The 14,205-nt window shown below is 40.8% G+C and overlaps 1 protein-coding gene across 1 annotated transcript; it reads right to left on the bottom strand.

Moving 5' to 3' along the window:
- Window positions 1-780: 780 nt before the first annotated feature.
- On the bottom strand, window positions 781-13,423 carry dazap2 (DAZ associated protein 2). The gene is made up of 4 exons (XM_061789906.1): window positions 13,257-13,423; window positions 10,736-10,854; window positions 10,418-10,666; window positions 781-4,843 (listed from the first exon to the last, which is right to left on the bottom strand). Exons 1-4 carry the CDS (start codon window positions 13,267-13,269, stop codon window positions 4,715-4,717), a joined length of 510 nt encoding a protein of 169 aa, XP_061645890.1. The 5' UTR covers window positions 13,270-13,423; the 3' UTR covers window positions 781-4,714.
- Window positions 13,424-14,205: the final 782 nt, after the last annotated feature.

Here is a 14,205-nt window from a genome sequence, read left to right as displayed (position 1 = left end):
GATGGATACAAGAAATGTTTGAAGGCCCACATGGCTGCCAAAGGGTGTGCAATCAAATATTGAGGGGCGCTGATATTGCTGCACATGCTGTTTTCTGTTTTTTTTTCTGTGAAGTTACATCTAAGTTGAAAATTTTCTTTGTGAAATTACTTTGGACCTGATGATATAAGTTTGATTAATTTCTGAAGACATACAGGTTATGCAAACTATGAAGGGGTTCCAATAACGTCAAGCAGGACTATGTTTTTGCAACTCACATGGTTCCGATGAAGCTGTTTGTCTGTACTCTTATGCAAGAAGTGTATTTCAGTGGACCACCGCCACCATTCACTTTCTCAATGGGTTCTATCAACAAAGCTGTGGCAAAATTTAAGTTGTTCCCATTCATTTTTTTTTTTTTCCATAATTTTGTTGTTCAGATTACATTTGCCTTAGACTGCCATGAAATTTGTGGATTGATCGCTTGGTTGTCTTTACTATTATAGCCTAAAAATTTAAATCAATAAGTTTTTGAAAATACATAAAAGCATGGGAGACATAATGCATAAAACCAGGGCAGTATAAAGACAATTGCTAAATTGGAAAAACTTTTTCTTAGAAATCTATTTACCATTACTAATAGAATTGAAAATGTCCTATATTATAATCCAGTGAGCTACACAGGTCTACTGCCATGCAGTTCTTGTTTAAACTGTAAAAATGTAAATGAGAATAAGTTGGCTACATTCATTCAATTTGAAAAATGGAAATCAAATGAAAAAAAAGACATTAATGCTTGCATCACGTTACAAAAAACAATGTCCTTTATTTAGCAGTGTGCCCCATTTGAATACATTACATGTGAATAAATTTAAACAACTTCTCAAATGTCCAAAATAACCTTTATTCTAAACTTACATTTTTAAATCTTAAGTTTAGTATAAAAACGTTAAGTGCACCTAAGTCATTGACACTCGTCTCCTTTAGTCATCTCAAAAGACAGAACATGTGCATAATAAGTCCGTCGCTTTAGCGTTGCGGCATTTTTTTTTTTTTTTTTTTTACAAAACGTCGGAAAGAGAATCCCTGAACCAGGAATGTCCATGATCCTTCAACAGAGAGGAAGTCTGTCTGGTTGTGGTTGGCATTACTGCTGCACTTGTACAGGATGTACTTCATATTGCTGGCACCACCATCATACGGGAAAAAAAAACAAAAGCTAAACAGGTCTGTTCAAGTTTTGGAAGCTGTAGGCCCCCTTTTGACTGAATGACCCCTGCCACCGCTGGTTTCTGTTTCCTCGTCCACTGGGTCATCAACACTGGTATCCGTGAGCGCTTTTTCCCCCCCTGTGGCTACAGCAGCCAAAACCTGAACACCGTTGTCGGACACCCAGTTAAAAATACCACCAAACATCAACTTTCTGTTCAGACAAGTGCACAACTCACAGCATACAGACTGAATTAAAAATAAAGTCTCATATAAGTGCATTTTGGTTCAATTCTGTTAACAAATAAACATGAGTGCACCAGCAACTATCTACTCCTGGATGTCATGGAAATTCTTGGGCTTTATTTTTTTTAGACTCATCCTAACATCTAGCATGATAATGATGAGTGGAGAGGTGGTCAAGTTTCCTCCAGAAGGGAACATGAAAACGAATGAGTGAACAAGTTAAAGGGGTTTCTAGCAAACATGGAAACAGCATTTTGATTGGCTTAGCCCAGTCGCGTACCTCCACTGGGCCAATCCTGGCCGACTTCTGAGATTTTGTGACAAATTCCCCACTATTTTCCCCTAATTTAACCTCATATGTCTAGGGAGTTGTCCCCGCACCCTTACACAGCCCATACATTAACTTGACATTGTTACATTAAGTTAGACACGAAATAGTCATCAAACATACACAAACGCCAGTAGTTGTTTTCTAACCGGATGCCGTTAAATAAGCCCATCACTAACGCAAACAGCAGTAAAGCCTGTTAGCACAATATTTCACAGTTTTCCTAACACTCACACACACTCACACAAAACCATGATGATAAAAAGAACCACCAACCCCTTGTCTTGAATTTGTTAATAGTTTTTTTTTTTAATAGTGCATTTATTTAATTAGTAATGTGCAACTTAAAGGTGATAGAACTCACAATTTTGTTTGAAGATTCCCATGACTGATTAGCGGATAATGCAAAATATTATTGTTTTCTTTGGTACAACTGACTGTTTTTTTTTTAACAAACAATTCATAAGCCCTCACTAAAGAAAACCAAGGAACTTTTTCAAACATGCCAAATAGAAACCAGCACAAAAGGGGGCTTTTAATCAAGTAAACGAAAAGCAAATCAAATAACAGAAATCGTATGCACATTTCAGACATTTAGTGTATAAACTCTGGGTATCCGACAGGAAAACAAAAAGAAAATTAAAAAGCTACAAATGTTACACCAACCAGCCTGTCCAAGTCAATTCATTATTTGGATTAACTAAATATCTTTCCATTTTCCTTTTAGCGTTTTGTTTCATTAAATGGGGACGATCCCCAGTGCTCTTTGGCACTTGACTATGTTAAATCTACAAGTTGCCCAACAAGGTACAGTAAACCACTTTTGGTGCAAGTGCATTCTAGAATGTTTACTTAAGTTCTTTAAATGCTACTTGCTATTTTTTTCGACACTGTGTATAAGACAAGTTTAATCTAGCTCAAAGTATTTTTTTTTTTCTTCTTGAGAATTTCTTGTGATAGTCATACTGGTATTTACATGGAACTACGACATCTATTACTTTAACTACACTAAAAGGTTTTGGAAAAAAAAAAAAAAAAAAAAAAAAAAGACAAGTGGGGATTTTTTGCGTTCAACTTTGTAATTGCGTTTCACGTTCACCATTAAGCAGCTCGGCTATCATAAACTACATGAATGTGGCTCTAAATATTGCCTACTGTCTTTTCTTAAGATCCTGACTGAAGTGTGATAATTTGGTCTGAAGACCAGTGATTCAAAACTGGTTGGTTCAAAAATAATTTAAAAGAAGGCTTTAATACACACCCGATATGGATTTTAATTGTGAAGCACAAGCACTGGAAACACGCACCGGCTTAGCGCCTTCAGGTTTGTGCTCCTGATAAATATGACGGAGTCAAAAGTGGACTTTTTTTACATTGAGGATATGAAGAGACATAACCTCCAGTGTGTGATATGTAGTTAAGTGTGGGCCTTTATTATATTTGTATACTTTTAATATTTTATACACTTCTATACTTGCAGTTGTCAGGATCCTCCTCAATTTGTGTTCCATTGCGGCAATGTCTAATTTCGTGGCCTTATGTAGTTGGTGTAATGTTAACCATCAATTTGACTTTACTCCTCAGGTCCTTGTAATGTGCTCTGAAATGTTTCTGAACAATAATTTGGTTTGACGTCTGTTAAAATGACCATGGCACAATATGGGAGACCAGTTGAGAACCTCTGGTGTAGACTAGAGGTTGACAGTTTTCGGGATTCCCACCGGGTCCAAAGGGTTTCCCGCGGTATGGGAGGGAATTTCACCATTAATCACGGCATTCGGCAGGAGCGGGAGCGAAGGTCATTGGGAGCGGGAACTATGAAAACAAAGTCACCGGGAATGGACGGGAGTGGAACCCATGACAGGAGTTGACGTGAGTGGAAACCATGACGCAGTTTAATTTTATTTTATTTTATTTTTAATCAAATCAGTATTTGAACATTTCCCCTCAGCATCGAGCTAAACATTGCTAAACTAAGGGACTAACACAGCTTTTGTTACTAAACTTATGTTTTGTTTCTTGATCATTTCGGTAATTCTATTTACAGTGTGTACTACGGTGACTAAAGCAGACACGTACTGCAAATTTTATACCGAGGAAGAAAAACGGAGCAGGATTGACTGGGAGTTATAAAAAAAAAAAAAAAACGGGGGGGCAGGTGCGAGGAATGGGAGTGGGATTTTGTAAAAGTTTGGCTCAGAATTTGGATCACTCTGTAGGAGTGGGATTTTTTTCAAATACTCAGGAATGGGTGCGATTCGGGATTGGGCGGGATATTTTTTTATGATTATTATTGATTTTATTTTTTCACACTCGGGATTGAGAGTGATCAGGATTATTATTTTTTTTTAAACAGTCCCTTGGGATTTGGAGGGAGTGGGAATCAACCTCTGGGAGTGCGTGGGTGCGGGACTCCACCACTCCTGTGTCAGCCTCTAGTGTAGACTTTATCAGAGCCCCCCAACCTTGATATTTTTTTAAATCGTTAACCTAGTTGGAGTTGTGACGCTCTTTTTAAATGATTTGATTGGTTGGTAGGTGATGCTTTTCCATATTTTAATCTCTTCAATTGATTTTAAAAGTTTCCGTAGAAAGCCTAACCCTTGCGAAATATATGGAGTTTAGCTACCTCACTAGCCTACTGATCCACTCGTGTCAAAGCACAGGCCACCATTCTGGTGAACCTGGAATGACCTAAACTAAAACCAAAGCTTGACGCAATGAAGGATGACGGGATGGATTCTACAACGTTAAATACTTGCGTTCGTCATTTGATCGCTAGGTTACAAGTGGAGTACTGTACCTTTCACAAGGGCTCAAAAACATTACATTCCATTAGGTGATATCAGTATTGTGGCCAAGCAGCCTAAGGAGGAAGGGGGGGAGGGGGTACGTGATGTTGGGGAGGGGGTGGGAGCTGGATTGGGCGTAGGCGTGAAGGAGCAGTTGCCGTTACCAGATGGTGTAACCTCCGCTGGAGCCGCCCAAGAAGAAGTTGTTCTTGCGCTGCGTCATGACCACATTGGCACCCTGCATGGCCGCCAGTTGAGCCGCATTCGGGGGGTGCCCGGGTGGCGGGGGCTAAGGGGAGATAAAATAGACCATCAATTCAATCACTCCCAAGCCTCCGAAGGAACATTCTTGACAAGTACTGCATTTCCTTGAACAGTGTCCTTCTCCAAATTAGTCGCAAGAGGACTGGCAGTGAAGGAGTTTTTAATACAAATAAACAGCTCCTTTTCCCCATTAAAAATGGGTAGCTATGACTAGGGTTACAAAGGGGTGGAAAACTTTCTGTGTATTTCCATGGGAAGTCGAGCTCGGGAATTTTGAAAATACTCCAAATTGGAAATTTTCCTTTGGGAATTAAGTGGAAATTGAGGGCAATTTAATGGAAAATGCAAGAGCGATTTCCTGATCCGATCACATGATTCTCAGCTACAGATAAAGGCTGAAAAAGATCAGATTTGTGTATTTTCTGACATTTTAAAGGTCACAACGCTACCCAAATAAATAATTAATAAATACATTTTTAAAAATCGAGGTACAAAGATCTTGCCAAATAGAACAGCAATGGGTTAGTTTGATATTACACAATTCAACGTTTCAGTCTTTTTTTCCCCCCTTTGTGTACCAGTATTATAAGATTTACAGTAATAGAGCCACACACCATATCTGTGCAACTGCACTCTGCGGCAGTGTTTAGTGGGTGGCGCCTTGGTCTCCAACCTCTTCCATCACAATCCTTTTTCCCCCTACTGTTTTATACATGATAGGTCAAAATAAGTCTGTGGCATGGTTTAAGTTTGACATCTATGTGGTTTGTCGACTGAATGCAAAAGGCAATAATCGGCTTGAAGGCTTGCAAAATAGGTGGATTTGAAATCGCTGACATTGTGACGTCGTTTTGCCAATTAATATTCAAGTACCTGCCCACTTTGTGGTTAGTACTCGCCCACTCAACTCAGCTGAACGGCAACACAGCATTTCTGGGTTTAAGTGAGCGAGTTTCAGCGCTGCCAAGCCATCCAAATACACTTTATAAAGTACAGTGGGTACGGAAAGTATTCAGACCCCCTTAAATTTTTCACTCTTTGTTATATTGCAGCCATGTGCTAAAATTTTTATATTGCAGCCATTTTCGAAAATCATTTAAATTCATTTTTTTCCTCAATGTACACACAGCACCCCATATTGACAGAAAAAAAACTAATTGTTGAATTTTTTGCAGATTTATTAAAAAAAGAAAAACTGAAATATCACACAGCCTTAAGTATTCAGACCCTTTGCTCAGGATTTAGTAGAAGCACCCTTTTGCGCTAATACAGACATGAGTGTTTTTGGGAATGATACAACAAGTTTTTCACACCTGGATCTGGGGATCCTCTGCCATTCCTCCTTGCAGATCCTCTCCAGTTTTGTCAGGTTGGATGAACGTTGGTGGACAGCCATTTTCAGGTCTCTCCAGAGACGCTCAATTGGGTTTAAGTCAGGCCTCTGGCTGGGCCATTCAAGAACAATAATGGAGTTGTTCTGAAGCCACTCCTTCATTATTTTAGCTGTGTGCTTAGGGTCATTGTCTTGTTGGAAGGCGAACCTTCGGCCCAGTCTGAGGTCCTGAGCACTCTGGAGAAGGTTTTCGTCCAGGATATTGGTGTACTTGGCCGCGATCTTTCCTTCGATTGCAACCAGTCGTCATGTCCCTGCAGCTGAAAAACAGCATGATGCTGCCACCACCATGCTTCACTGTTGGGACTGTATTGGACAGGCGATGAGCAGTGCCTGGTTTTCTACACACATACCGCTTAGAATTAAGGCCAAAAAGTTCTATCTTGGTCTCATCAGACCAGCGAATCTTATTTCTCACCATCTTGGGGTCCCTCAGGTGTATTTTTTTTTTTTTTAAGCAAACTCCATGCGGGCTTTCATGTGTCTTGCACTGAGGAAAGGCTTCCGTCGGGCCACTCTACCATAAAGCCCCGACTGGTGGAGGGCTGCAGTGATGGTTGAATTTCTAGAACTTTCTCCCATCTCCCGACTGCATCTCTGGAGCTCAGCCACAGTGATCTTTGGGTTCTTCTTTACCTCTCTCACCAAGGCTCTTCTCCCCCATTGTCCAGTTTGGCCGGACGGCCGGTTCTAGTAAGGGTTCTGGTCGTCCCAAACATCCATCCATCCATTTTCTGAGCCGCTTCTCCTCACTAGGGTCGCGGGCGTGCTGGAGCCTATCCCAGCTATCATCGGGCAGGAGGCGGGGTACACCCTGAACTGGTTGCCAGCCAATCGCAGGGCACATACAAACAAACAACCATTCGCACTCACATTCACACCTACGTGCAATTTAGAGATTTAAATTAACGTGCCTGTTTTTGGGATGTGGGAGGAAACCGGAGTGCCCGGAGAAAACCCACACAGGCACGGGAAGAACATGCAAACTCCACACAGGCGGGGCCGGGGATTGAACCCCGCTCCTCAGAACTGTGAGGCTGACGCTCTAACCAGTCGGCCACCGTGCCCAAACATCTTCCATTTAAAGATTATGGAGGCCACTGTGCTCTTAGGAACCTTAAGTGCAGCAGAATTTTTTTGTAACCTTGTCCAGATCTTGCCACAATTCAGTCTCTGAGCTCTTCAGGCTGTTCCTTTGACCTCATGATTCTCATTTGCTCTGACATGCACTGTGAGCTATAAGGTCTTCTATCGACAGGTGTGTGGCTTTCCTAATCAAGTCCAATCAGTATAATCAAACACAGCTGGACTCCAATGAAGGTGTAGAACCATCTCAAGGATGATCAAAAGAAATGGACAACACCAGAGTTAAATATGAGTGCCACAGCAAAGGGACTGAATACTTACGGTTGTGTGATATGAGTTTTTCTTTTTTAATTAATCTGCAAAAATTTCATAAATTTTTTCTCTGTCAATATGGGGTGCTGTGTGTACATTAATGAGGAAAAAAAATATTTAAATGATTTTAGCAAATGGCTGCAATATAACAAAGAGGGAAAAATTTAGGGGGTCTGAATACTTTCCGTACCCACTGTATATTGTGTTTTACAGCAATACTTAACTTTATTCATAACTTATGATGTAACAATGTATGGAATAGCAAAGCTTGCATAATTGCAGCAGATTCACTTGAATGTGAGCGGATGACGAGCATAACCTCAAAATCCCCCCCCCCCCCTATTAATTTTCACCCACGTCCCCTTTCAGAGCAAATTCCTGATGAGTGGCCAACTATCCAATTGTGCTTCACCATGACAGGAAAGGCCTCTTTATACTGCAGCGCCTGCATTGCATCACGTGACAGAGGCATTGGGCCGCGCGGCCCCTATGCGTCACTTGACGCGCACATGGGAAAAATTGTTACTGCGTGTAGAATGCCGCGGAGATATCTCTCATGATCGGTCCGTTTTAGTCACATGCTGTGATGACATACTCAGCGTTCCCCTTGGTTCCACATACCACCTACGCCGCCTTGTTGATCGATTTTGCAGCATAATTAAACATCTGGTCATCTAGGTCCATTTGTTCTAGCAGACACTGTTCCATGGTCGCCATTGTTGTTGGCTCTGTTCCTTGTTCCGGAAGGGAAAGTAAAAACGGGTACCGGAAATGGCCAAAAAATGCAGAGGAAACTCCACCCTGTGGGATGCAACAGCCAATCATAGTGCAGTGGCACGTGTCCTGGAGCCAGTAATATTGGAGCAGGGTGTGTCCTGTCAGGAAAACTCCTAAAAATCCTAATAACGCAACGTGATTACATTGTCACTGAAAAGGCGGAAGTGAAGCGTAGCTCAGTTGCTGTGGCCCGGGAACCAACTGATGCTCTCCTCGGAAGCCATCATATTTACATGCCTAAACAATGGCTTCTTTATTACGAAGGTGAAAACTTCAAGTATAGCATAAGCAAACATAACATTACTTCAAAAAAGGTGCTTGTAAGTTTCCTCAGTGTCGTCACTGTGACATAATGGCCAGTATACTACCATCTCATCTATAAGTGGTTACACTTTGAGTCATGTCAGTGAAAAGCATGACAAAGGTGTTCAGAAATGAATGAGGGTAAAATGGATCGTGTACCCTGGTTTTGGTGGTTTCCTCATTTTAGTTTGAACAAACTGAACACTTCCAAAACTTCTAGCACTATAAAGACTATTTGTCTCATTCCTAGTCAGCTGGTCTAAACCCATAAACGCTGAGCCATTAATTTACTGTATTATGTCGTATGCTAAAATGCTAGCTGCTTAAGTCAAGTTGCACAAAGGATGTTAATACCTTTTTTAATGCCTTATCTTTTATGAACAATGTGAATTTAGGAAATAAAACTGTTGATTATATAAAAAAAAAGAAACAAATTGGTCATACGTTATTAAGTGAAGGGTCTTACTTTCTCTTTTGTATTCATAATTGCTCTTTAACCATGCTAAAATATAGTTTATCCAAAACTATGGAGTCGATAGAATTTTCAGTATGCTAATCGAATACTAAAATATTTGATTGCGGCATCCCTACATTCAACTCCCCTGTTTTATTGTCATATTTCTATTTTTTTTAAAAACTTGCTTCAGGTGCCTGTGCGATTAACATGCAAAAAATGACTTCTCAAAATTACAAATTCGCTCCTCGAATGAAGGATTGGCAAAACTGCTCCTCACAGGAAAGAAATACTTCAAGCCTTGAATGCCATGTGGGTAGATTTCATGTATTTGCGAATATCAAGCTAAAAACTCATTCCTGTTACTTTTGCTCCTGTTACTCAAATGAGTTTCTGTGCATAAAACTATGGGCCAATAAACGTTTTGAGTTGTTCAATGTTGTGTACTGTCAGATCTAGAGTTGAAAAAAAGAACTTAAAGTTTTGTTTTGAGAGATTTACAACAAACTAATGGCACCTAAATATTTATTTCAGACAATGTGGATGCACTCAGTTTTTTTCTTTTTATTGCATGGCTGAGTTACCAGATCGGGACTCGGTGTCAGCTCATTTTTTAAAATAAAGTCACTCGACCTCGGCTGCGAAAAAATGTGATCGGGACATCCCTATTCGTGACTGTACTCAAGAAACATTTTGGCATATCTGTACTTTACTTCATTACTTATATTTCTGGCAACTTTCTCTTTTCCGCCACTACATTTTCTTATGTGACAAAAATATTGGCATTCAAAAATTCCCCATCCAACCTGAAGCATATTGGTTGGTTAGATGAATTTATATTAATCCAGTGAGGTCAAAATGTCAATGGTTTTTTTTCTCTCTTTTTTTTATGTTATGATGGGCTTGTAGAGGTATTTGGGTAACACGATGGTCAGACTTTTACTCAAGTAATATACTTCTACTTTTCAGTTATTTTCTGTTAAGATACTTGTACTTTTACCCCAGTATCACATTCAGGTACTTCATACAAGACTGCAGCCATTTATTTATATGGGCAATGTTGTAAAATGAGTTTGAAATGATATTAAAGTGTTTTGACATTATCGTTTGGGATTGATTTAGGGTTTAAACAATTAATATAGCCAATTAAAAACATCCTGAGGGGGCATATTATTATTCACTCATTTTTTTTCTATTCACGTCGGGTCTCAGAGTGTCTACTGTAGTCTGATTTTCTTTGATGTTATGGCAACACACTGACAGCGAGCACTCACTGGGATGGAAACGCTGCTGCCGGCTGTAAAGCGAGCGCCAGCGTCGAAGCCACCCTCCACCATCACCGTGGAACCGTGGGGGTACACAGCCCCCATGGGATAGTACGCCAGGGGGACATTCTGGGCCATCGGCCCGACGGGCATCTGCGGCTGCATGGGCATGTAGACCTGAGTGCCGACATAGGGGGAGGACATCTGAGGCACCTGGCCGGTCACCTGAGGGGGAAGCACATATCTGGGCTGGTAGATCTGTGGAGACACACAGGTAGAAGTTAACACGTTCACAAATGGGTTCATCACAATCATCGCTATGGTTACCTCAGAGTATGCGGGAGGCGTGTCCGTGTAAGGAGGCGCCTGAGGAGATATCTGCATAGCAGAGGGGTAAACGGGTGCGTTGCTCTGCTGAGGGTACACACTCTGCTGTGGATATGACCCTGCAGCACAACAAATACTTTAAACACGCACACATACTGGACAAATCTGCAAAAAACATGAGAATGTTGAAAAAGTGATGGAGTTTGTTTTTGTGATCAACCATGGACATGGATAATGCTCCTTTGGCATTGACGGTATTCTATGAGGTGATACTGGCATTCTACATCACATGAATTGGATCCAGCGCTCGTGCGACAAAATTTCTCATTTTACGACAGTCATAATGCTACGAGAATAAAGTGATGACATTATCAGAAGAAAATGGGGAAAAGCAAAATTTTACAAGAATAAAATTTTTCGAAAAGGTATATATTATCCATCCATTTTCTTTACCGCTTATCCTCACTAGGGTCGCGGGCGGCTGGAGCCTATCCCGGCTATCCTTGGGCGGGAGGAGGGGTACACCCTAAACTGGTCGCCAGCCAATCGCAGGTTATTTCCATTGAATTTCTGGCTTTGCGGTGCGCTAGTGGTTAGCAGGTCTGCTTTACAATTCTGGCTTGGGATTTGAATCCGGGCTTTGGCCATTCTAGTTGGAGTTTGTTTTTCTGGGGCTTTCTCCTGTACTCCGAGTCCAGCTTACTCCTACATTCCAAAAGCATATTTCTTCAGCTAACAGAAGACTACATTGTATTGTCCATAGGTGTGATTGTGAGAGTCAATGCTTGTTTGTCTATGTGTGCCCTATGATTGGCCGGCGACCAGTCACATTGTACACGCCTCTCACCCCAAAGTCAGTTGAAATATAATGAGAACAAGGGCTATTGAAACAGGAAATACATTCAAAATACATTAGCAGAGTAGCTGTAATTTAATTAAATCACATGAATGCAGATACAAAAATACACTCATTACAGCAGCACGAGAATCTTATTTATTGTCATTGTGACTTTTTCGCTTGTCCCATCAGAGATCACCACAGCGAGTCCCCTTGGTATACAGTAGTTGTTATGCGGGATGATCATGCCCTTCGTGACACAACTCTTTTTTATTTTTTAAATCAGGACTTGGGACTTGTCGTGGCTGGGTATTGGGCACTGGCTGGATATTGAACAACCTGCATTGTCTGTACAAAGGTACAAAGTGTAAAACACAGCAGTATGTACCACTGTACTACAGTTTCGCCAGGATACAGGCCCTTGCAAAAATTGGTGCTAAATAATTATCAATAATTCCAAGCGGGCCTTTGTTCTCAGGCCCCAAATAGTTGAAATTTTATCAAGTGACAAAAACATAAATGAAGCAATTTGCCACATTAAGAATTCAATCGCAACATTATGAGAAAAACATGTTTATAACGAGTGAATGCTAAAATCGCAACAGTCTGAGTTCCCAATCAATAGGTGTGCCATATACTAAATTACCCAACTTCAATTAATTGGTCTGAAAATTATTATTTATTTACTTCAACAAAAAAAACTCTTTGTTCAGCTATCTATGCCAGAGACATATAGTGATAGGCAGAACAGAACAATTAAATGTTCTTACACTGGATAGCATAAGGTACAATTACCCTATGCATCCATCATTATTTAAGTACACAGTATGTACTTTGGTGACATTTTTGGTGAGATTTCTCTATTGGAAAATATGTGATTTGGCCAAATAAAGGTTGGGAGGAAATGCCTCAAAAAGAAGCCCAAGGAAATGCATTTTTTTTTTTAAATAATGTAACAGCTTTATAATATCATTGTATCTTTATGTTAAACACTATAGGAATATGTGTAATGATTTGCTCATTACTCAGCAGTCCTCAATTTAATATAGGTATACGTTAATGGTGGCGTTAGTACGACCTTATTTTTATAACATATGGACGCGAGTCTTAACATTTCGTTCTATAAATTGCCCCGAATATGTGATCAGGGCGTTCTTGAATTTCAATATTTATTCTATATATATTTTCCAATTAGAAAATGTAAACACGCACCAATGATTATAGTCACAAAATCCCACGCTGATGAAAAGAACGTACCTGAGCTTATTTAAATGTGTATATATGTGAACAATGTATAATACTGGCAATTAGTATCAGTCCCACTGGCACAGACTCCCTTTCCACTCTGGGAAAATGAAACCAAAAACAGCTCGTCCAAACCAGACTAGAGTATAACACAATCACCTGACAAAATGCGATAAGACATGATGTGACCACAAATGTGTTCGTTTAAACGAAGTCGTGATTTAACCTTGAATTTGACACTCCAAGCCGCTAAAAGTCAACGTGTTCCACGGCCATGGCCGGTGTATTGTCATGTCGCCCGCCTCGGATGTCCAAAACAACTAGCACTGTTAGCTTTAGCTTTAGCTTTAGCTTATGCTTTAGCTTTAGCGACGCACAGCACAGCACAGCAAGCAGCTGACGGGGGAAAAGACGAAGAAATATGTGCGTCTCAAATACCTTTGTTGTTCATCGTTGCGGTCCGGTTCGAAGTTGGGAGGAGGTCAGAGTATTGCTGAAGACTCTGCGTATCTTGTCACAGAGTCGTTTAAACAAACTGGTTTACGGCGGTAGATCGCAATGGGTCCACTTCCTTGTTTTTTTTGCTTCTTGTTGTTGTGGATAGCAGTGACGTCACCCGCTCTCGCTCGGCGGTCGAGCGCGGCCTGTTTGGGTTTCCGTTGGCGCGCCCCCTGCCGGTTGATGGTGGAAGTGACGAGCTGTTGGGCCTGGACAGCACAAGACAAGACAGACAGCACACCCAATCTCGCTGCTGCTGTTTTGATCTATTTTATTGAATGTTATTTCTGATTTTTAATGCTCTGATTTTACACTGCTGTTAACCTAGGAGTAGACTATTTCGTTTCTTTTGTACGTGTACTAAGAAATGACAAATAAAAAACATTTGACCTTTAAATTCACAGGTAGCAGGTCAGAGATGCTCACAACTTAATTGTTGCCTTCATCCACAACACAGCCCGCAGGACAGGAAACTTGCACTTCATTGTCTTTGTCGCACAATTAAATCCCCCAACCCATGAAGACAGGCAAACAAACGTGCTGAACCCGGGGGTCGACGGCAGAAGGCTGGCGAACAACCACAAGAAAAGGCAAACGTGGTATGTCAAAACTCCTGGTCAGAGGCGGAAGGCAGAGGGAATTCACAGGATAATGTTGTAGCGTCTTGCAGGTACAGTATGACAGTCGCACAATCTGACAATGATTGAATCATTAACAAAGCCTAGCTGTCTGTGTCTGACAGACTGTGATTGGCTGACAGACTGGTATGGCTGACTGTGGCTGATAGACTGTGATTGGCTGTCATGGCAGACTGTGACAAATCTAGACAAACAACAATTCACACTCACATTTACACCTATAAACAATTTAGAGCAAGAGTCACCATTAC

Source organism: Phyllopteryx taeniolatus, chromosome 1, assembly GCF_024500385.1.
Source record: "Phyllopteryx taeniolatus isolate TA_2022b chromosome 1, UOR_Ptae_1.2, whole genome shotgun sequence".
NCBI lineage: Eukaryota > Metazoa > Chordata > Actinopteri > Syngnathiformes > Syngnathidae > Phyllopteryx > Phyllopteryx taeniolatus.
This window is presented reverse-complemented; position numbering and strand designations above follow the sequence as displayed.

Coding starts and splice junctions, on each gene's coding strand:
- dazap2 (XM_061789906.1), bottom strand. Junction 10,667..10,735: donor CGCCTCCCGCATACTCTGAG/GTAACCATAGCG, acceptor GTGTCTCCACAG/ATCTACCAGCCCAGATATGT. Junction 4,844..10,417: donor GCAGCAGCGTTTCCATCCCA/GTGAGTGCTCGC, acceptor ATCTCCCCTTAG/CCCCCGCCACCCGGGCACCC.